The sequence below is a fragment of the Typha latifolia genome, chromosome 4 (genome assembly GCF_019914945.1).
Source record: "Typha latifolia isolate L0001 chromosome 4, TyphaL0001v2, whole genome shotgun sequence".
NCBI classification, from domain to species: Eukaryota; Viridiplantae; Streptophyta; class Magnoliopsida; order Poales; family Typhaceae; genus Typha; species Typha latifolia.
In genome coordinates, this window is record NC_133089.1 from 8,841,809 (window position 1) to 8,866,468 (window position 24,660).

At 38.1% G+C, this 24,660-nt stretch overlaps 1 protein-coding gene across 8 annotated transcripts; it reads left to right on the forward strand.

Annotated features, from left to right (window-relative positions):
* The first annotated feature begins 1,537 nt into the window (after window positions 1-1,537).
* LOC140785824 (nuclear transcription factor Y subunit A-1-like) lies at window positions 1,538-12,578 on the forward strand. 8 transcript variants are annotated; one of them, XM_073133866.1, is made up of 8 exons: window positions 1,626-1,776; window positions 2,690-2,981; window positions 4,147-4,259; window positions 4,432-4,503; window positions 7,517-7,678; window positions 11,746-11,907; window positions 12,005-12,169; window positions 12,270-12,578. In XM_073133866.1, the coding sequence occupies exons 2-8, from the start codon at window positions 2,732-2,734 to the stop codon at window positions 12,294-12,296; spliced, it is 951 nt and encodes a 316-aa protein (XP_072989967.1). In that variant the 5' UTR covers window positions 1,626-1,776; window positions 2,690-2,731; the 3' UTR covers window positions 12,297-12,578. The 8 variants fall into 8 exon arrangements, with proteins under 8 accessions (XP_072989960.1, XP_072989963.1, XP_072989967.1 ...); XM_073133867.1 differs by lacking the exon at window positions 1,626-1,776 and adding an exon at window positions 1,931-2,073 and having other exon boundaries at window positions 12,251-12,578; XM_073133865.1 differs by lacking the exon at window positions 1,626-1,776 and adding an exon at window positions 1,931-2,073.
* The last annotated feature ends 12,082 nt before the right edge of the window (window positions 12,579-24,660 follow it).

Consider the following 24,660-nt stretch of genomic DNA (forward strand, 5'->3'; position numbering starts at 1 on the left):
CATGTATCTAGTTGTTGACATGGTGTTTGAGGAATGGTGGCTCTGATACCACTTATTTTGTACCAAGCCTCAGCTACCCGATCAAGCTCGGATATAGGGACACAGTTTGCGTAGTCGTAGGAAAATCTTTGTTAAATATTCTTCCATAGTTATAAAGTTACAAAACTAAATGAGTTTGTTTTGTATCTTCCTAATATATGTTTTTGATATTCACACCCTTCGCAGATTTTGACTGCACCTTAGGTGAACACAAGCAAAGTTACGATGAAGGTGGAGATGACGGGTGATAGTGATGATGATAGTGATGGTGGTGATGGATTGGTTTCACGAGGTGTTGTTGGGTGAAGGAAAATGGGGGAGAAGGTGGTCGAAATCCTAAGGAGAGAGGACTTGACAGTTGAGGGAGGCTAGGAGTAACCGACATCGAGGTAGCACACGGCTAGGGTTTGAGCGAGGAGGGAGAAGTATGAGAATAGATGAGAGAAGATAGGTTAACTCAATGATTCACTCCATAACTCCGTAGTGAGCCTTTCACATATATAGAGGCTAGCCTATCCACCAAACAATTGAAGAAACTAGGCCTAATATAAGCATTTTCTACAGGTGCATTATAACGGCTAAAATAGAGTATCTGACTTTGCGAACACGATGCAGATATTCGAACGTGGCGTTTGAAGTAGCTTCTTTGCATTTGAATGTCCTAGTCAGAAAATCTTATTTATCCAAACATCTTAGTTCATGTTGCAGTCCACATTATATATTAAAGGCTAACTAGTTATCCAAACTATAATAAATCTAATATTAAACCGACTAGACTAACATAAGTTAAAAATAATTTAAACTAAGTGCTGAAATTAACTCTAACCTAGATATGTGACTTAAGCTGTGAGTTTAATATCCATATGGTGATACGGTCTAATCAGGATCACATCAAAGCAGTCATCTGGATGACCAGAAGCATATTTCCCAGACCAAATTGCCCCTTAGCAGACTCGCGAATTTGACTTCAGCCCTGCTAGACGACAAATCTCCCACACGAGTTAGATGCATGCACGTATGCCTTTGTCTGGCGATTCCCTCGCTATGAGCTGGCATAAACGGCGATGATCGACATTTGCCAAGATATTAGTGGGTCAGCCGACTTCGAGCACGTGAAGTACGGTGGGTTCGCCTCGCGTGTCCCCCGACATTCGAGCTGCCACCTCGGCACGAGACAACCCCATTAACGGCGCCGCACCGTTAGACCGCCGTTTACTCTCTTTACCACAAAGGCGCCATGCTCGCCACGCGTACTGCTACGGTAGCACGTGGTCCCCAGGTGAGCTTGTCTCGGTGTGACGCGTGCTAATGGTAGTTCAGCAGTAACCGTCACAGTCACTTTTATCCTAGTTCTGATGTTTTTACTTAGACGACAATACCCCTTTTCTTATGATAGTGCATCCGGGGGTATATGGTCATTTTATTTATTCTAGAATTGGGATCCCAGTTTTTTTTTTTTTTTTTTAATGACCTGAAACACCCTCCAAATGTAGCCTTTAGTACAGTTTGAAATGTCAAATAACCGACCCGATCTGCCTCGTTAGACTGCCCCACTTATTAACCTCTGAGTTTGTTCGGTCATGACTATCATTTTAGAATTAACTAAGGTTCTTCTTGACTAGGAAATTGTTGTACCAATCCGAGCGATTAACATTCGAATAAGAATACAAGAATGCGAGAACGAGAGGAAGGTAGAGAGACTCGAGTAATTCTTCTCCTAGGATTTTACATCGAAAGGTTTGTTTCTCCAACTAACGGGTGGTTCGGAAGTGGTGTAAGAGGGGGAATTCTTTAGGGTTTTTGCTTGTTTATTTTTTTCGCCGTGGTGGTTGTTATCGGGGAAACAGTGAGTTCGTAGTCGCTTTCTTCTCTCTAGCTCTGGCTATTGCTTTCGATTACTTTTTATTGGGTTGGAGAATTCAAAGGGAGGGGAGTCATTCTAGGGTTAGGGTTTCGCCTGATTGGTCTCTCGGAACTCTCTTCGGAGCTCGAGCGATTGGCTACCGACGCCGCCGTGATGCGAAGTGATTCTTTGTTTGTTCCGAATTCTGTGCTCTCCTCCGATTGGTTTATAGTTTATATTCTTAGAAAGATGAGCACGTGATGTTTTTCTTTTTCTTATTTTATGAGATTTATTTGGATTTTTTACTTTTGGGAATTTTGATTTGGTGATATTAGGATTGGACTGGCTTTTTGAGGTTTTAGGGTTCCAGTAGAGATATAATTTGCTTAAATTTATTTTCTCTATATTTTTCGTTTACTGAGTAATATGTTTAGGAATTGCAGGTATTGCAAATTTGGGATAATTTTTGCCGATTCCACTGTACTCTTTAGTTGAAATTTTTATGCTACTTATCTTATTTCAAATTCCTTTCTCTTTGAGTCGGTTGAATTAAGCAGAGGGGATATGGTGCTTCTTTTCCCAATTTATTTTATGTTATTTCTTCATCAAATTCTCTTTCTGCTTCTTTCCTCTTCGTAACTAAAACTATTTATTGCTGCTGTAAGTTAATTTAAAATCTAAATCCATGTTAAATTGTTCGTCGTGATTGTGATCGTCTTTTACTGATAATTAGATTACAAAGACAATTCTTTATGTGGGTTTTGTTTTTTTTTTCTTGCTTTCTGATTGCGAGCATATATCTTATAGTTGGTGAGGCGGTAAAAATTTGAAGGTTTAGAGAACGGAGCCATGGGATCTCAACCGGAGGGAACTAGTTCGGTAGAGCCGGGGGGACAAACTACTCTGGCTTCCACTGTAATTGTGCAGCCATGGTGGAGGGGTCAAGGGATTGGCTCCATGCCACCAGTTGTCGTGCTAACTGAGAGCGACTCTACAACAAGTTCAGCTGATCACCAAACTGGAGGTTGTATCCAGTCACTGAGTGATGGTGCAAAAGGCGATCTTACTAAGCAGACGACAAATAGCAGGCAACAAAAAGGTTAAATTCATTTTGAGTTTTTGACTAGTGATCTATTTAGCTTTTAATATAGAGGTGCTAGTTTCTGAATTATTCTGATGCTCAATATTACTGACCATGGCAAAGTTTTCAAAAGCATATGATTGGAGACTTCAACAGGCTACTAAGTAGGTGACTTATGTCAAATCTAGGCTTCATGATCATCCATACTTGAAGATATATGACTGTTGGATATTGCAGATCACATTGGCTAGCTAAACCACTTTCTTATTGGAGGCAAAAGAGTTATTGATATATCTGCACATATTTCATCATCTATGCTATACCACAACTACTATTGCCCTCATGTTTTCTCCTTCAACTTTGAGTATGTATATTGTATTCTATGGACCATGCTAGTATTGTACTCATTCTCTTGGCATTTTCTTCTCTGAATTTGTAGAAGCAAGACTAGGTGCCTTGGAAATGGTCATATGATTGAATTGCATGTAGTTGTTTTTGGTAATAAAGTTCCTGAATACTTGTGTGTTGTTCAGTGTTAGATGTATTCAGTTTGATCTGTTGACTGTATTAGATATTCGTTAGCCAGAACATTGTGCAATATACAGGCGTAAGGATCTTCACATAATTGTGTTTGCAGAATGAACATCACTCACTGCAATTTTCTTTTCCTGTTTATGTTTTCTCTGATTGCATTCTCACTATCAAGTGAAATGATTTCAGAAGACCTGATTGGCTGGACATATTTAATTATATTTCATCATTCTTTTTCATTATTTTCCACAATGAAAAGCACCCAAGATGAAGAGATACTCTTTCACGAATGAAACTTTTGTTTCATCTACTATTACTGGGGCATTGGGTGCTTTTCCCATCTTTCTGAGGCACCCTAGCTGGAGTAAGAGTGCAGTCTGACATGTTTCACATTCCAATCTATCAAATTAGAGATAAAAGTGATGCATGATGCTTTTTATTTTATGAGCACAAACATGATATAGGCATGGTGAGGATAAAACAAGATATCAGAGTCCGAACAAAAATATAGAACAATAAGAGTAACCAAATATTTGGCAAAAGTACCATTCAATTATAAATTTATATACTCTTGACTGACAAATTTATCCGTGCATTGTGATAGAAAGACTAGGTGATTCTTACTAACAAATGTTGTCCTTTTAATGGTCAGAAGGAAGCCTTGGGCAGGAACACCAGCATGTACAGCTTGTCTCATCTGTCATGCCTCCTGTGATGCCAGAGTTTCTAGCACCGCATACCCAGCTGGAGCTTGGCCAATCAATTGTGTGATTCTTTCCTTCCTTTTCCTCTTTATTGCAGCATTTTATGCTTACGTCATTCATCTATTTATTTGTCCACAGAATTCTTTGTTGGGTAATTGATGAAATAGTTAGTGTTTACCTATTCTTGTTTAGTTTATTAGTTGTGTTTTATATTTTTCAATATCTTTCTGCAGGCTTGTGCAGCATATCCTTATTTGGATCCTTATTTTGCTGGAGTCATGACTTCTTATGGAGCTCAAGCTTTGGTATGTTTTTATGATAGTGTTGGTGAGAAGAAAATTATGCAAATGTATAGATAGCCATTTCTTTACACATCTATTTTGTGTAAATGTAAAAGTTGTCAATCATTATGGTTAGTACTTTACATAGCTAAAGTTTAAAAGCATCCCTAGTGTTACTTGTGACTAGTAGGCAATTTTGTAGTTGATAAACGCTTTAGTGACCTTGGCATGCCTGCTGCTTATGCAATAGCAATTACTTCAGCTTTCTGATGTTTTCTTTTGTGTGTTGAGAATTGTGTTTTGACGAATACTATTTTACTATGTCTTTCTAATGTCTCTGTATCACTGGTCAATGACGTACGAACCTAGCACATTCTACTGTCATGGGGTTTGCCTTCTGTGCTAATTGTTGCGGTCAATATGGTTCATGCCTTCTCCATGTCACTAGCACGACAGTCAGCCATACTTCAATCTTGAAGCAGTAAAGACCTCAAGTTTTTCATTATTTGGGTTGTTAATAACTGATGGACATTGATAGCCATACTCCATTTTAGTCCATCAATCAAGTGGAATTTGGTTTTCCTTTTAGGTGTTGCATTTATGTCACCTTTTTCTATTTTATATTATCATTAATCTGTTTTTAACTTCTTTCATTGATTATTACCGCCATTTTATTAGTTTGAGCACTTATATCATGATAATTTCTCAATATTGTTTTTCTATGTTTCAAGCCTTGTATTAATTTGAATATTTTACATCACAATTCTTTGAAAATAGCATTCTATCATGTTGATAAATGACTTCGGATTTTCACTATACTACCAAATTATCAGCCTACTATTGTTTAATGATGCCAATTTCAAGCATTAGATATTGATGTGGCCTCGAGATAAGAAAGCATGCCAAAACGGGAAAGTTATGAAGGTACCTAAATCCATGCCTAAGGAAAAAGATAGGGCCTCAATGAATCTATTTTTCTACTTTCAATTACCTTTTCCATACTAGCTTGGCTAGATAGATAGGAAAAATATAAATATAATCCACGAAGCCATGGGAGAAAGAAAATCAAATCCACCTAGTTGTGGGGGAAAGAGATCTACCTAGTTGGAGACGAAGAAAGTCCACCTAGTTGTGGGGGATAAATAAAATGTGGATTCCACCACAAATGAGAAGAGGAAGGGAGGAGAGAAGCAGAGGAGGAAGAGGCAGCGAATCCTCCACAAGAATAAATTTTCAAATACCCATGTTTTTCTCTTCTTCGTTTTAAGAATTCCTATTAAGATGAGGAGATTACATGACACCTAAATTTACTAGAATTTTTTCTATTCTAACTATTACTAAACTAGGACTCCTTAAAAATCAACCAAATCTTAACAAAACTTGTCTAAAAGCAAGATAACAACTAAATCTCCTAGATTTTAGGAGTTTAACCCAAAGAGGACACTAAAACCAAATCTAATTTTTAGATTAAAAAAATGTTAAAATGAAAAATCTTATTCTCATCATTTGCTTTTGTTACGCATATCTCTTCTCAAGATTATTTTCCTGTCATATGATAACTCGATAATTATGCACTTGATCTATGTATTTGTGAACTAGATTTCCTTTATGATTGATTCCAATGAATCTAAACTTGCTTTGATACTAAGTTGCTGTGGTCTTTGGATGAGAAAACATGCTGATATGGGGAATGATGAAGAGGTACCTACATCCATGCGCAAGGAGAAAATATAGGGCCTCAATGAATATCTTTTTCTATCTGTACCTTTTCCATACTAACATGATTAGATAGATAATAAAGTTAGATGATAACCTATCAAGCTATTGGGAAAAGAAAATCAAACTAACCTATTTGTGGGTGAAAGAAGATTAGCCCACCTAACTTGTGGGGAAAAGAAAGCCCACTTAGATTGGGGTGGATAAAGAAAGTGTGGAATCAACCACAAAAAGAGGAAGAGAGAATGAGAAGAGGAAGGAAGGGAAAATAAACATGGAATCCTCCACAAGAATACTATTTTTAAGTTTCCATGATTTTCTCTTCACTTTTCAGAATTCCTATCAAGATGAGGAGATTACATCAAATCACTACCTAAATTTGTCAAAATCTTTTCTAATATAATTTATAACTAAACTAGGACTCTTTTAATTTAAAACTCAACCAAATCATAACAAAAATTATCCAAAAACAAGATAACACCAAATCTCCTAGATTTGAGGGGTTTTAACTAAATAGGACACTAAAAATAAATCTAATTTCAGATACAAAATTAAATTCTGAAAATTAGAAAAGAATGAAATTTTAGTTCTCATCACATAGTTAGCTTGACAGTCTGCAAAAAGATTTTACTGGGAAACCTATGAAAATAGATCTTTACAGAATTAAATTGCATGTAACCGTTATGGGAAAAAATTATTTAGGCAAGAAAAACAATTAGTCATGCTAATGCTTTATGGATCTCAGGGTAGTGGGTAAGTGAGAATTGCAAAAGTTGTCTAGTAGAGATGCGAAACTTGAGATTAACAAGTGTTCTTACTATTAGATGGTACAGCAAGAAATGCAGAAAGGACATCAAGAATGGCTAACAGGAAATAGTGAAATACTGCAATAATGGGTCCTACAACTCCAATATCCTCAATCAACTTTGTAGTCTCGTAGGTTTATTCTGATTTTGTATTATGGCTTGATATAATTTCTTTTGTCATTTGCTTCAGGGATCTTCTTAATATCTCCCATTTAGCTATTTTAGCAGTTCTTTAATATTGTCTTTTGTTGAATTTTATCAGACTTTAAGATTTTCTTAATTACAACTGTCTTTTTATGCTTTTCTTAAAATACCAGTACAATTGGGGAAGGTTTGTCATAAATGGCGTTACAATTACAAATATTGGTCCTATGTCTTTAATTCATTCTTGATATCTGTCTTCTAGCTATTATAGAGCACCGTCTGTCGAAGGTGTAGTCCTAGTTTAGAGTTCAGCACTCTTTCTTATCTAAGTATCAACATTTAGTAAGCAGAATATGCCTGAGTTGTTTCAGGTGCATCAGTTGCCTGGATTGCCTCACACACGTATGCCATTGCCTCTTGAAATGACTGAAGAGCCTGTGTATGTAAATGCAAAGCAGTATCATGGGATTCTGCGGCGGAGACAGTCACGTGCGAGGGCTGAACTTGAGAAGAAAGCCATAAAAGCTAGGAAGGTAAATGCAACCTATTTGATATTCTTTTGCTCATAATTACACTTACAGATACAGTAAAATGGTTTTTATAATAACAATGTGAATGATTATATATGTTATGATCTTCTAAAATGAAAAGAATTTCAAGTATCTTCTTTATTTTGAACATAATTTACTAACCTCATTGGACATCTGCCGGTGTAATTGGTGTGTGATATAATTACTGAGGATAATTTAATAAGAGAAAAGATAGATCTGTTTCTGCAATTCAAAACATGTGATTCTTTGTATATATTCCTTGCATACTGTGATCATCTTTGAAATCTCAAAAAATAGGTGAAAAAAAATTCTTTCTTGATTTCACAGGTCCATAGTTTTTTATTACGTATGATGATAAGTAATTTATGCCTCTTAATTCATCCTTTCATGGGCAATAGTGTCAAGATATTTGTGGTCAATTTATTATAGCGAGAATCATGTCATCAACTAATACGAAACCTGCAAAGTAATAACTTATGAGTTATGAATATAGCAATGTGAATCATTACATGTACTTTAGCTCTTCTTTTTCTAGATACATAGATACAAGTTTTAATCATTCAAAATTGGTAGTCCCCTCTTATTTGGATCAAACTTTGTTGTTGGCTTTGACTTTAAGAATTGAGATGAGAAAATTTTCCATTGCACTTGACAGAAGATAACTCTAATCATCTGTGTTGGATGCAGAAAAAGTAGAATGGAACACTGGTGATGTTAGGTGGAATTTTTTGAACTTAAAAATGTGATGGAAGCACAGGATAGATGAGTGTTGAAATTGGTGATAAATGAGGAAAAGATTGCACAACCTTTTAGATTTGTGTTAGGAACTTTGATCTAGGTTGGTGCAACTATGGAAAATTTATGGAGAATTACCTCCATAAGAGAATGAAATCATAGTTCAATAAACTCTATTAGTGTAAGCAATATTTTAAAAGGCGGCCGCGGGTGGTGGGCGGTCACCCCACTGCCTAGCGCCTAGGTGGCGACAAGGCTGATGACAAGGCGGGTGACAAAGACGGTCTAGCATTTTTAATATAAAATAAATAAATATATATAATACATATATATAATATACATTATATACTTATATGTAAGTTGTAACTAATATAGTATATACAAAAAATTTAATAGTGCACTAAACCAAAATACTAAATAAGAGTAATTCAACAGAAATGTGAGAAAAAGATTAACACTAAAAGTTAACTCACTGTTAATCGACAAATTAAGTGATTAACATTTAACAGTAACACATTTTTCTTTAAAAAACATTCAATAGAAACAAAGAAAATTAAGTAATAAACAATCTTAATTAACATTCAACAAAAATAAAAATATTCAACAGATTAGCAGATAATTACTTCTCTAATTGAAATGTTAGAAACAGAGACAATCAGACAGAGAGTGAGACTATGAGAGAAGAGAGAGAGGGAGAGAGTGAAAGAGAGTGTGAGATTGTGAGAGAGTGATTGTGTGAGAGAGAGGGAAAGAGGATAGTGGCCCATACCTTTACCCCATGGAAGGGGGAAGCTGGAGAGGACGTTGTCGCAAGCCACTGCCTTAGCTGCCTCGTCGCTCGTTGCCACCGATCGTGGAAGGGAGAGCAGGAGATGATGGGATTAGGGATTTAGGAATTTAGGGATTTAGATAGGAGAGTAGCGAGAGAGAGGGGCGTAGCGAGAGAGAGGAGAGTTTTAACTTTTTATATAATGGTTAATGGGTTAGTTACTTTTAGTGGATATTTGATCCGTTATAAAAACCCGATAAGGCTAGTTGCGCTTCATTACCGTTGCCGCAAGCCACCGCCTTAGCTGCCTCGTCGCTCGCTGCCACCGATCGTGGAATGGAGAGCAGGAGATGATGGGATTAGGGATTTAGGGATTTATGGATTTAGATAGGAGAGTAGCGAGAGAGAGGAGAGTTTTAACTTTTTATATAATGGTTAATGGGTTAGTTACTTTTAGTGGATATTTGATCCGTTATAAAAACCCGATAAGGTTGATTGGCAGGCCGAAACGCCAGCCCCGCCTTATCGGGCTGCACGGCCCGCCAGGCGCCTTTTGGCGCTTAGGCGGCCCACCAAGGCGGCTGACTGCCTTCCACGAGCGCTAGGCAAGAATAGTGGGCGGCCACTCGCCTCTTGCCTTTTGGCACTCAGGCGGCCAGCCAAGGCGGCAGAACACCTTCCACGAGCGCTAGGCAGAATAGTGGGGCGGCCGGTGTGCCACCCTGCCATGGCGGCCGCTGTTTTTGCTTTTCAATACTATGCTAGTAAGCGGATGATATTTATAGATTGCAAAATTATAGTAGGAACATGTCAATAGTCAAAGTTTATGCTTTAGAAAATAAAGGATGGAGATGCTTAGAACTAGATATTGGAATTTTAAAGGAAAGATAAAATGATTCTACAAGCAAATAATAAGAGAAGAATGGAAGCTAGAATCTTATAATGTAAAAGATTAAATCATTGTTTTTAGCAACTTAAACCTTACATAAGATGGTGAATTCACATGCTACTAGAGCAGGTGCATTCATTGAGTTCGAATCCTGTGTGGCTTATTGGTTGTTTAAAATATAGAACTTTTACTATATAAAAATTCATGTCTTGAGCCTATTAAATTTTTTCTCTTGGGGATATAAAATTAGGATTATTAGATTATATGATTAAACCTCTCTCGATCAGCTTTAGCTTTTAGAGAAAATTGTGAGATTACTGATTACATATTTGGTCATGTTATAAATTGTAGATGATGAATGAGTAATATTGTAGCAAAAGCTGGTGATGAGTTATAATTTAATACAAAGGGCTCAAAAATGAGTATCAAGAAAAGAGTGTGGGACTCGAAAAAGTTATTAGGAATATCATCAATAAGGAGCACATGTGGAGCTATGCGAGTATGATGAGTCACTAATAGCAGTTGTGGTAATAGCTAACCCAAGAAAGAACACTTGGTAGATAGAATGGATAGCTTTGTGCATTCATGAGGAGGTGTCAGGAATTAGCAAGAGAATATTGCAGTCTGGTGGTGTGGAGTACAAGCAGTGATAGAGAGACACTATGGCTATTAAAAATAAAGTCTGTGGTCTGGAATATCAACAGTCATATAGAGAGACACTAGAGAGCAAATGGAGGAATAAGGTTAGTTAAGATAAAGAAGGGAAGGAAATCCACAGATCAAAATGTGTGAGGAACAAAGGATAAGGGAAAGACAAATTCTCACAAGGAGAAACATGTTTGATTTAGAGGCCCAAGAAATTTATGCTTTAGTAGGATATCATGGTGTGCAACCACTTTGACCTAACCAAGCTTTGGATAGAATGTGATTCCACCACACCACCTTGCAACATGTCATTGAGAGGTCATCTGTTGTGCCATGGTGCCATAGTTACTGGCAATCTGATGCAAGTTATCTTCTACTTGCCTCTCTCATGTATCATTGTATCTTGTGAAGCCAACCTACTTGCAAATTGGCTGCCTCGTAGTGTGAAATCCTCTTTCTCATTTTCTTCGTTTGAGATGGCTTGGACCATCTTGCTTTTGTGGATCTTGTATGTGGTGCATAGGTGGTTTTTTGACGGTTCCTTTTAGACCTTTCTCTTTTAAGGCATTAAAAAAGAATACTTGTGGCCTTTGACATTATAGATTAATTATGATGTTTCCAGTTTCTTGTTCAATGAAACTTGGTGAAGCAATTATGGATTCCATAAGTAGAGAAATTATCGCGTTTAGTTAGATCACTGTCTGAAATTTCTCCTCAGATGGAACGATATTATTTGGAACTCACTTAAAATTAAGGCAGAAACTCATTAATCGAAGTCGGAACCTGCAAGATTACTGGTTTTGATTTTCCTTATGGACCGTTATCGACTAAAAGTATTTTGGCACAAATTTTACGGACCCCTCTTGGGGTCAAAATAGGAACCAGAACTTTGAACCATGGTTAAAAATAGATTAGTGTGGACTCATTTAATATCATGAATGTGCATAAATTATCACTGAGGATAGTAGCGAACTTGAGGAATATTTCAAGCTTTTGTTTGTGTTTTTGCAGCCATATCTTCATGAATCTCGACATCAACATGCAATGAGGAGGGCAAGGGGTTCTGGCGGTCGATTTCTAAACACAAAGAAGGCTGATGGTAATGCTTCCAATGAAGGGGGTACCTCTGGTGAATCTTTTCCGATGCAATCAGCTGGTTCTTCCATTTCTGAGGTGCATCCTTCTGAAACATTAGGAGAACCAGCTAGTTCTGTTGGCAAAGTAAGTACAGAAGCTAAAAAAGGTAAGAACATTAAACAAACTGGTACAGGCAACAATGGCATCTACCATGAGCGTCCTGGTTTCCAGCTATCATCATTCCAGTCCAAACCTAGTGAGTTGGTGGAAGAAGACGACCACTTGGGACAACGGCATAGTGGCATCCTGGTGGATCGACCACCTAATAGGACTGTCGCAATCCAGTAATAATCCTAAAGTATGACCGGTGCTTCCAGGGTTGTTCCTTGCTTTGTTATATATGTCTGTTTCGTATTTTTGAATTTCTTACACATTTTAGTTGATGTAATCTTTGCAAGGCTTTTATCACATGTGACGCCCACTGAGATGGGTGGCAGCAGGTGGGCAATTTGGAGGCACGTCGTTCGATTCGGAGGCATGTTTGGTGCATCTTATGGTTTCAGGCAATTCATTCTTGGCTTTTATCTTTTTCTTTGTTCTTTTCTTGTTTGTTGGGAGAAACAAACAGGAGATAACTGTATTGGTCTGTTCGATGTAACACTTTGACCTATTGTACTTGACCTATTGTACTGTGTAACATATGTGAAAATGAAACAACAGAATTGAGTAAGCTGAAGCAGCAATTAACAAGATGGATTCGGACTGCACATTGTTTACTAGTCTGAACATGAAGCTTTTGGTATTCAAAATTAGTGTTCAACTTGTTAGCATTACGCAAAACTACCCCTGAGTGGTTTATGTGCTCATGCTCATGAATTTCTCTAACATTTGGTACTTTAAAGTGGCATTTATCTTATGCATTACTTACGTCAATTCAAACTTGCTCGATCTGTTCAATTGCGACCTTATAATGCAATCGCATTCTTTGGGCTAATCGTTGTTTTTGTTTCTGTATTCCTGATTTATCCACTGGGTCAATCTGGTTGGTTTTTTGCGCCTAGTTAAGTGTTTAGCGGTGCTTAATAAATGATATGACAGGGTCAGTGGTTGCAGGTGTTAAATATGTGTTATGAACTAGATCTGGACCGATTCAGATATAAGAAAATTATGAAAATTTAGGTGGAGATAGTCTCATGAGATATGGTTCTAATGGCTCTGGTTTCACCTAAATTGGAGGTTGGAATGAAAAGATAAAAATAAAATAGTAGAAATATGTCAGAGAGGACAGAAAGATAATTATTTGATATTGTGGCAGTCGTCGGAGGGTGACGGACAGCCAAGAATGGTGGTGGATGGCCGTATTGTAGGGGGGCTGCTGGAGATAGGAGATGGCTAGAGTTTTGAAGGTTGGGGTGTTTCTATGGCTATGATCTACTTCTAGAAAGATAAAGAGATTTAATTGCTAGATAAAAGATAAGGACGAAAATAATAATTGGCTAAATTTAGATTTCTTCCAATGATAATTATCAACACATGTTCATCCCTATTTATAGAAGTGAAATCTAAAATAATTATAGACACAAGTATGTATCTAAATATTAGGCAATGATATCACTCGTTCGCTTAAGTAAAAGTCCATAGAAATATTAAAAACGAAAGCAGAGATGAACGCCAAGATTTTAACGTGAAAAAACTCAAACGGGAAAAAAACCACGGATCCAAACTCGGATCAAAACCAATCACTAGAATAGTAGTAGTTACAAAATTGACTCACAAAACAACCCGTCGATCCAAACGACTCTGTTCCTCTCAGTCTTGCTCGCTAGAACCCATGATTCACTGCTTCTCGTGATTGAAGTCCAACCTCAGTAACCCTCGAGATTGATCTTTCGTCTGGATAGCCCTTAAGACGAAAGATTAGGTTTTGTAGATGAGTGGAACCTTGATAGTTAAAGAACCAATGTAGCCTCAAGAAGTCTCCTTCGATAATGCTTCTTCAATCACCCTCAAGATAGGGCATCACAATCTTTATATATGATCTCTAAGATAGAGCCAAATCCAAGTCTTATCCGTACTCACGAAAGTCCAATTTTATCAAACTTCGTTGGTGCATTCGAACGCGGCCCGGGTGCGTTCGAACGACATGATTTGAACTCAGGTGCGTTCGAACGGGTCCGAGTGCGTTCGAACGCGACAATTTGAATTCTTCAGGTTGCGTTCGAACGCATTTGTGAACGCAGCTCTCGGTCTGTGTGAACGCAGTACCCGCGTTCGAACGCGTTTGTGAACGCGGCTCTCTGTTTGTGTGAATGCCCGCTTTCGAACGCGTTTGTGAACGCAGCTCTCTGTCTGTGTGAACGCAGATTTCGCGTTCGAACGCATTTGTGAACGCGGTGTGAACTCGACGGCTTTTCTCCAATAATCTTGCAATTCTTCAAACCAGAGATATTCTAGACTTGTGTAAAGCTCATATACATGAAAAAATATACTTAGAATATTTTATACATAATTGCCAACAAATAAAAACCTAACAATCTCCCCCTTTGGCAATTTGTGACAAAACACCTAGGTTACAAGATATTACAAAGACTTCAAATTGAGCAATCAACAAGACTAGAATATTTTGCACATCAGTCCCTGCAAATAAACATATACCAATCCAAGATCAAGTGAAAATAACTTGAAATGAATAAACAATCCAATTCAAACACAAGTTATCAATGGAGCATAAGTTCAAAAGTACTTAAATAGACAAAGATCACAATTTCTCCAAGCAAAGTTATAAGCAAGATTAGAAAGACAGAAAGACTCTAATAAACTCCCCCTATTACCATGCTCCCTCTACACACCTAGACACCTAGACATCTCTCCCTTTTTGCCACAAATGCCAAAGACTAGGAACTCGGAGGAAACTGACGCTGAAGAATCGTCAACACAGAGTCAAGGACAGTCCCCTGACGAGCTTGCTTAGCTCGTAAATCATTCACGGCCGAATGGAGATCCTGCACTTGAGTACTAAGCTGATCAAAACGGTTAGAGTACCGTGGTAACTCCCCCTCAGAGTGAGATGTGTCACCGTCAGAGCTATCATCAGAACTGTCGAGGTGCAATGAGCGACTAGCGGCGGAAGAAGACGGCTTGAGAGGAGACAACTGGTCGTGAGCTTGACTCCGCTTAAGTGTAATCCGATCCAACAGTTTGTTCGAAGTAAGAGAAGGTTTCGAAGCATCCACACGCACCCCACTCTGAGAGCACAAATTTGTAATAAAGATGCCAAATGGTAACCCCTCACGAGGTGCTTCTTTCTGGGCAGCTGTGAGAATCGAGTTATAGATCACCGCAGCCAAATCAATAGAAACTTCAGTTAACATTGCATGAAGAAAGAATGCACGATCCAGACTAATACTGGAATGTCGAGTCTTGGGGGTGACGTTGTACAGACAAAATAGGTGAAGCATGTGAGCCACTGGTGTCAGCTTCGCATGCGGCATCATGTTTCCCTTCCAACGTTCCCCTTTGATCAATACAATGCTAGCATATTCATCGACATCAGGAAGTGGAGCAGACGTGGGGTAATGGAACTCACCATCAGGAAGACGAAGTTCAGCGCGAATAATATCTGAGTCCAAGTATACAGACACCCCACAAACAGTAGAACGAATACAGCATTCTAAAACAGTGGCATTACAAAAAAATTTCCGAACAACTTCCACATAAGCAGTCCCGCTCATCCGACACACCGATAACCATCCTCGCTCAGTAAATATCTGTTCTATCCCCAAAGAAGAAAAATCGGAAATGACCACGGGTCGTTCACAGATAACAGGACGAGTCTCAAAATTATGTTTGTACCGCCCGGCAGCCGTTGAAGTAGAAAACTTTGGAGCCGAAGTAGGTGATGATGGCGGCCTAGGTTTCTTGGAAACTGCAGCTTTTCTAGGCATTCTTGAGAAAGAAACAAGATGCAAGATTCAATACATGCCAAAAGCAAACAAAAAGATAGCAAGAAATTAAAAAAAAAATCCAAGAAACCATGAAGGCCCTAAATGAAATCCATCATCCACTTGAAAACGCTAAGATATCATGTTCAATCACACAAAAAACATCAAGATAGTAACTTTAACGTGATCAAAACTCGAAAACGCACGAAATCAGTCAAGATCAAGAGACTTAATTGAATAAAAAATAGGAAAATTGATGGATGATCATACCTCGCAAAAGTGAATAAAAACTCAGAAATTCGGCCGAAAGATGCTAGATCCGGAGGAGAACAACCCTTTAAAAGGGTTTGTAGTGAGAAATTTGATGAAAAATACCAAGATCTTGAAGATTTGAGAGGGAGAAAATGAAGGGTTTCTAGGGTTTGGAAGATGGAAGATGAAAACCCTTGGGTTCGGACGCAATATATAAAGAATCCTCGAGTGCGTTCGAATGCACCAGTCTGCGCGTTCGAACACGCCAGTCACCGCGTTCGAACTCAAAAATTTGCGTTCGAATGCCTTTTTTTTTAAGTAAAAAATCTAAGAAAAAATAAATAAAAAATCTTTTTGGAGATGCACCTCTAAAAATTCAAAATAAATTCAAGACATAGAATATGACAATCGAATGAAATAACTCATACACAGGTCAATCAAATCATCAAAAGCATATTATAATCAATTCTAATGCATAACTCAAAATTAAATTAATCTTGATTAATCATAACAATATACATATGCAAGGTGAGCATAGATAACATGAAACATTCTTCTTAAATAAACTTTCCTATTTAAACAATGATACAACACAGTAGTCAAACCGATTTAGTATTTAAATTTGCACTTTTCGACTTATTCTCCATAACCGAACAGGAATTTTTCCGGTATTATTTTTTAATATATTAACCATATAGGTGCAATGATGGCTTTCACATATGAGTAGGTAGCCCTTTTCTTGTAGTACATATCAAACAATGTGCAAGAAGATATTCACAAACATCAAAAAAAAATTTATTTAATTTGCAAGCAATGTACTGAGTCAAAGTGGACTCTAAACAAGATAGCTTTCACACAAACTCATTGTAGCCCTTTTCATTGATATTTTATGAACACATTTGTGATGACTAAGCATGAGGTCAAACTGTGCAAATCAACGTCAATAGTGAACTATTTAAAAAAAAATTCATGAAAACATGCTCACTCAAGAATATACACACGTTATGAGTGCATTAAATTTAGTTTAATTGTCATGAAGTTGAGAGTGAACAAATCAGAAATGATATAATATATTGCAAGATAACAGAATTGACTATCATAACTCATAATCAAGAGAAAAATCATATTTATATGTCAAGAGTATATTATTGAATCTAAGAGTGCATCAAATTTTATTTTTTTATATGACAAAAATTCTCAACAAATCTGAAACTAAAACTAAAGAAAATTTCAGAATAAAGAAAACCTAAAAAGAAACGAAAAGAAATAATAAAAATGAAACATGCAAACCAAAACACGCAGACTAAAACAAAAAAAATCAATCCAAAGCACAAATCCCTAAAGAAGTACGAAGATACTCAAATCTCTGTAAATCCAAAGGTTTTGTAAATAGATCACCCAACTGTTTCTCCGTCTCAACATGTTTTGTACGAAGATATCAATATGTTTATTACGCGAGTGTAGATAAAGATATCGAGTTTTGTTTCTTACTGTGCCAAGCAACCAGATTGTTTCCAATATAAAAACATCCACTTAAAGTACTTTTTCTATCATCACATGAACCTGCCCAATCAGAATCCGTGTATCCAGATATGATAGCTCCCGAGTCATATGTAAACCAGATACCTAAGTCAACTGTGCCACCGACATATTTTATAATACGTTTCATAGCAAATAAATGTGTCTCTTTAGGTTTAGACTGAAACCTAGCACACACACCGACACTAAATGCAATGTCTGGTCTACTAGTAGTTAAGTACAAAAGACTACCAATCATGCTTCTATATAGTGTCTGATCGACACTTTTTCCTGAAATATTCTTACCTAGTTTGGTAGTTGTACTCATAGGAGTTCTAGCATGTTTTGCATTTTCTAAATCGAATTTAGTCACAAGATCCTTAGCATATTTGGTTTGAGCGATAAATATCCCTCTTTCTAACTGAGTAATTTGAAGTCCCAAAAAGAACTTCAACTCACCCATCATGCTCATCTCAAAATGACTATGCATAAGATCTGCAAACTCCTTAGCTAATGATCGACTCGTTGCCCCGAAGACAATGTCATCCACATAAATTTGTGCCATAACTAAACTCTTGTTTGACCGTGTAATGAACAATGTCTTGTCCACTCCCCCTCGAGTGAAGCCCGCATCCACTAAAAAAGTGGCCAACTTCTCATACCAAGCTCTTGGAGCTTGTTTTAGCCCATAGAGGGCCTTTTTCAGTTTAACACATGAGAAGGAAATTTTTGATCTTCGAACCCTTTCGGTTGTTCTACATAAACATCTTCATTCAGAGTACCATTCAAGAAAGCACTTTCACATCCATTTGAAACAATTTAAATTTTAAGTGACAAGCAATAGCAAGCAGTATACGAATAGATTATAATCTAGCAATAGGAGCAAATGTCTCATCAAAATTTATACCCTCAACCTGAGTATATCTCTGTGCTACGAGTCTAGCTTTATTTCGAAATATATTGCCATGTTCATCACTTTTATTCTTGTAAAATCCATTTTGTTCCAATGACGTTCACATTCTTAGGTCTAGGAACTAAATACCAAACATCATTCCTAGAAAATTGCTCTAATTCCTCATGCATAGCATTAACCCAAGAATTGTCTAACAATGCTTCCTTCACATTTTTAGAAGATGTATAACAAGTAAATGATACCTCACTTTGGATTTGTCGTCTTGTCTTAATTGGTTCATTTACGTCTCCGATCACTTTTGACAGTGGATGATCTGATTTCACTCTAGCAGATGGTTCTGATACGTTGCAGTCATCTTTGTTCATTTCAACTTTGTCCTCGTCTTGATTCTCAATTTCCAGATCAAGCTCCTTTTCTATTTCTTCGTCATATGTATATTTTTAGATTTCATATGCAGTCATTTTTGTACCTGGTCTTAGATAAACACGATTTATCACATGTACCGCTGTATTGACCGCCTCTGCCCAAAACCTTTAAGGAACCTTTTTAGCGTGAAGCATAACCCTAGCCATTTCCTGCACAACTCGGTTCTTTTTTCCACAATCCCGTTCTGTTGTGGAGTTATAGGAGCTGAAAATTCATATTGAATACCAAGAGAATCACAAAATATGGAAAAATTTTCATTTTCAAATTCTCTACCATGATCAGAACAAATCCTAACTAGGGTAATAGATTTTTCATTCTACAATTTTAAGCATGGTGATTTAAAAACTTCAAAGGTTTTAGACTTCTCACGTAGAAAGGCAACCCAGGTATATCTGGAGTAATCATCGACCATTAAGAATATATAGTGTTTACCTCCAAGACTTTCCATTTTTGTTGGACCCATCAAGTCCATGTGAACAAATTATAGCACACGGTCGGTGGTAGCTGCATTTACCTTGTGTGAAATCCTAGTTTGTTTTCCAATTTGACACGAACTGCACACTCTTTTTGACATTTCTTTCATCTTAGGTATTTCTCTTACCACTTCTTGTTTGGACAGAGTAAATAATTCCTTGTGATTCACATGTTTAAGAGGTTGATGCCAAAGATCTGCAATGTCAAAAGAGGCACTGTTACATTTTAGTTTATGTGACATTCCAACAATATAGCAATTATTAGATGTTTTAGATCCATAACATATAACATTACCACCATGATCTAGAATAGTACAATCATTTTTGGAGAATTTTATCTCATAATCTTCATCACAAAATTGATTGATACTCAGAAGATTTGCTTTTAAACCCTTAACATAAAGAACATTTTCAAGAATAGGAACCCCCCGGAGAACTTACCTTTCCTTTACCTATTACCTTGGATGAATTACCATCTCCGAATGTCACAACTCCCCCTTCATGTTTTTCAAGATTAGAAAATAACGACTTGTCACCCGACATATGTCTTGAACAGCCACTGTCTAAATACCACAAATTAGAATTTAAAGCTTTCAAAGCTGTATGCACAACATAACATTTCAAATCACTTTTTTACCCATATGGCCTTTGTTTTTATCCCATAAATAAAAACAATTCTAGATTTTTGCAAAAATTTGCAATGAGGTCGAATATGCCCTAGAATGCCGCAATGATAGCATGTCGGAACAAACCATTTTTTACTCACCTTTTGTCGAGGAGTATGACTAAAGTTTACCTTTTGTGCCGTTGATGATTCACCAGTTTGTAGATTCACTTTCAGTTTAGAAGTATTCATCTAGGATTGCTTTGTAAATGCGGTTGATGACTTCAGATATTCTTCCTTTTGTATACTTGCAGAAATGAAGACAGTTTTATTATTATTTGAATTACTAGTGTATCCAACACCATACCTCTCTTTTCCAGAGATAGCCTTTAGGATCTCGTCAAGTTTGTTCTTCCCTTTTAGAAATGTCACTTCCTTATTCAGTCACTCTAGTTCAATTTCATCAGCCTTCATTTTATTTTTTGCATTGTCAAGTTGTTCAGAAAGGTCTTTGACACGTTCAAGTTCCAATTTGTACTTCTCCTCAAATTGAATTCTTTCAAATTCGATTACCTTGAGTCGTTGATGTAGTCTAAGATTGCTTTTCTTGAGTTTAAACGGCTCCAGGTACAGGTCATTATATGCCTTTTGTATTTCAGATTCATCTTCTTCAGCTGGTAACATATCCTGATGTACTATCAGTATCAACAACAGAATCAATATTGAGTAGAGAAGAGGCAAAAATAACAAAGTTTTCTTCGTCTTTTTCAGAATCATCATCAGATTCATCTGATTCATCCCAATTAACATTCATAGCTTTACCCTTCTTTTTAAGACGATTAGGGCATTCTTGAGCTATGTGTCCAAAACATCAAACTTTATTCTCAGAATTCTTATTTTTCTGTTTGACACCGTTGTTGCTCACACCTGTGTTCGAACTCACAGTATTCTTCTTTTTCACAAATGCTTTGCTTTTCTCAAGTTTTTCAGCATTCAAATTGTTTGGCTTCTGAAAGAATTTATTGAACTTTTTGACGAACATGGCCAACATCTCAACATCTAGATCACCTTCATCATCAGACTCCTCTATACTTTGTTCAACTGTGGATAGGGAAATCCCTTTGGACTTCCTCGATTTTGAAAGGCTTGACTCAAATGTTTATAGATTTCCTACCAATTGTTCAACTTTCATATAATCGATGTCCTTACTTTCCTCAATAGCTGTAACTTTCGCCTAAAACCTCTCTAGAAGAGACCTAAGGATCTTACGGACAATTCTACTTTCAGGAATTTTCTCTCTTAAGTTGAAACTGGAGTTGACTATATCACTCAGCTTTGCATAAAACTCATCAAATGACTCATTCTCCTCCATACGTAGAGTTTCAAAACTAGTAGTCAACCTCTGAAGTTTAGAAAGTTTTACAGCCATAGTTCCTTCATGAGTAGTTTCTAAGATCGTCCAAGCTTCTTTTGCTATCTCACAAGTAGAGATTATTCTAAATTCTTCCGAGGAAACACAACTAAAAATTACATTTATTGCCTTGCTATTCCATCCAACTTTTTCATAGTCTGACCTATCCCATGACTCTATCGATTTATCAGCAAGTTTATCATCCACCATGTACATTGGTGGACTCCAACCGTTCACAACGGCAAACCATACTTGTTCATCTATAGACATCAAGTAAGCGCTCATCCTAGCTTTCCAATATCCATAATTTGATCCATCTAGGATAGGAGGTCTAATAGATGATGGTCCATCTCTATGAAAATCAATGCCTATCTGATCTCTCTCAAAGGTGAGAGAACCTGCTCTGATACCAATTGAAAAAACCATAGACACAAGTATGTATCTAAATACTAGGCAATGATATCACTCGTTCGCTTAAGTAAAAGTCCATAGAAATATTAAGAACGAAAGCAGAGATGAACGTCAAGATTTTAACGTGGAAAAACTCAAACGGGAAAAAAACCACGGATCCAAACTCGGATCAAAACCAATCACTAGAATAGTAGCAGTTACAAAACTGACTCACAAAACAACCCGTCGATCCAGATGACTTTGTTCCTCTCAGTCTTGCTCGCTAAAACCTACGATTCACTGCTTCTCGTGATTGAAGTCCAACCTCAGTAACCCTCGAGATTGATCTTTCGTCTAGATAGCCCTTAAGATGAAAGATTAAGTTTTGTAGATGAGTGGAACCTTGATAGTTAAAGAACCGATGTAGCCTCAAGAAGTCTCCTTCGATAATGATTCTTCAACCACCCTCAAGATAGGGCATCACAATCTTTATATATGATCTCCAAGATAGAGCCAAATCTAAGTCTTATCCGTACTCACGAAAGTCCAATTTTATCAAACTTCGTTGGTGCGTTCGAACGCAGCCCGGGTGCGTTCGAACGGCATGACTTGAACTCAGGTGCGTTCGAACGGGCCCGAGTGCGTTCGAATGCGACAACTTGAATTCTTCAGGTTGCGTTCAAACGCATTTGTGAACGCAGCTCTCGGTCTTTGTGAACGCAGTACCTGCGTTCGAACGCATTTTTGAACGTAGCTCTCTGCCTGTGTGAACGCAGTGCCCGCGTTCGAACGCGTTTGTGAACGTGGCTCTCTGTCTGGTGTGAATGCGATTCTGCGTTCGAACGCGTTTGTGAACGTGGTGTGAACTCGATGGCTTTTCTCCAATAATCTTGCAATTCTTCAAACCAGAGATATTCTAGAATTGTGTAAAGCTCATATACATGAAAAAATATACTTGGAATATTTTGTACACAATTGCCAACAAATAAAAACCTAACAAATCCCTAGCGGATCGAATCCACATCCGAATTATTCAATAAGTAACTAACTTGACTCGACTCGACTTAACCTATGGAGTCGGATCGTAACAATCCACCATGCTTCTAACACCTTATCCTCGACGTGACTAGTTTCTCACGTACTTGTATTCATACAACTTGTGCCAATTAGTGGATTCAGGTTCATCTTCCTCGAGTCTGCCTAGGAATAAGACGTGGGCTGGCTGACGCTTGCATTTATGTGATACGATCTCCCTTTTTGGCCAAGGCTTGATCTATTCCGATTTTCAGATCTGGACAGGATCTGACATAGAAATTTGAAAATAGATCCCGAAAGATTCAGTCATTGGATCAATGTGAGATTTTGATATGTTGTAGCTCCGGAAAAGAGCTTTCCAACAAATTATGTTCAGGCGAATTGGACGGTGGGATCTCGAGATATTGATACGATTCGGACTTCATCGACGTCGTCTCGAGCATGGATTCACTTTAGGAGTGTTTTTATTTCATGTTTTAGTGTTTAATTTTCATTAAAATAATTTTTCTGTAAGTCGCGTTCGAACGCGGGTGGAGTGAGTTCGAACGTAGTTTGTGAACGGGGTTGTGAACGTGGTGAAGAGAATGTACTGTGCGTTCGAACGCGGTGCGTTCGAACGCAATGTGAACGCCTGCATCGCGTTCGCAAATACCGACAGGCGCGTTCGATCGCGCGTTCGAACGCCTACATCGCGTTCGCAAATCTAGAAGAGCGAACTCGGTGCGTTCGAACGCGGTCGGGCGAGTTCGAACGCGGTCGACGAAAATTGTTTTTAGGGTTAATTTGAGTTGTTGGTTAGCCTATAAAAGGATGTGGTAGGCAACCAAATTGATTATGGATTATTGAGATTGAGTTTTGTCCACTAAACGGACGATATCTCAATATCCACAACTCTGATTCGCCTGAAACTAGATTTGTTGGAAAGTGCTTTTCTGGGGCTACAACATATCAAAGTTTCACGTCGATCCAACGGCGGCATATTTCGAGATCTTATTTTAAAGTTCCGTGCCAGATCTAGTCCAGATCAAGAATTGGAAGAGATCGACCCTTCACCAAAACGGCGAGATCGTATCAAGCTGGTATCAGAGCTCCATAGCCAGAGGCGTGATCATATCAAGCTGGTATCAGAGCCACCGTTCCTCGGACAAGCGCTTCCAATGACGACAACCAGATCCATGGCTGCACGGCGAGATGATGAAGAAGAGATTCTCCTAATAGAGGAGGGAGAAACGATTGCAGGGACTTCCACTCGTGGAACCGCCCGATCTAATCAGAATACGGAAGAACCTAGCGTTCAAGCCGTGTTGGGGTCTCTTTCAGAGCAAATGGCCATCAACAACTAGATGATGATGGAGATGATGCGGGAACTACGGGCGACAAGGGAAGCAATGGCGAACGGGAAAGCATCATCGACCCCACGACGCGAGTCCACCCCCTTGAACCCACCGCCACCGGTTCAGCCTTTGCAACCACAAGAGCCGCTGCTACCACCACCCTATGGGCAGAGGCAAGCAAGGATGGTTACACCAAGTCTAGTTGCAGGCGAACCCATCCGACGGGTGAACCACTATGGAGACCGCCTTGGAGATCAAGATCCGTGGGCGGGTCAATACGATCCGGAACCACGGCAAGTTAATCAAAACCGAAGGAGGAATCATCAACCCTTCATGGTGCATCCTCCCCCAGTTAGACAAGGACATGATCCGGAACGAGACAATGGCATTCGTGGACAAGTCGTGCGTCTCGAATTCCCCAAGTTCAAAGGTGGCGACCCGATCGATTGGTTGTATAGGGCGGAGCAATTCTTTGCATACCAAGGAACGGCGGAAGAGTACAAGGTGACGCTTGCGAGCTTCCACCTTGAGGATGCGGCGCTTCATTGGTTT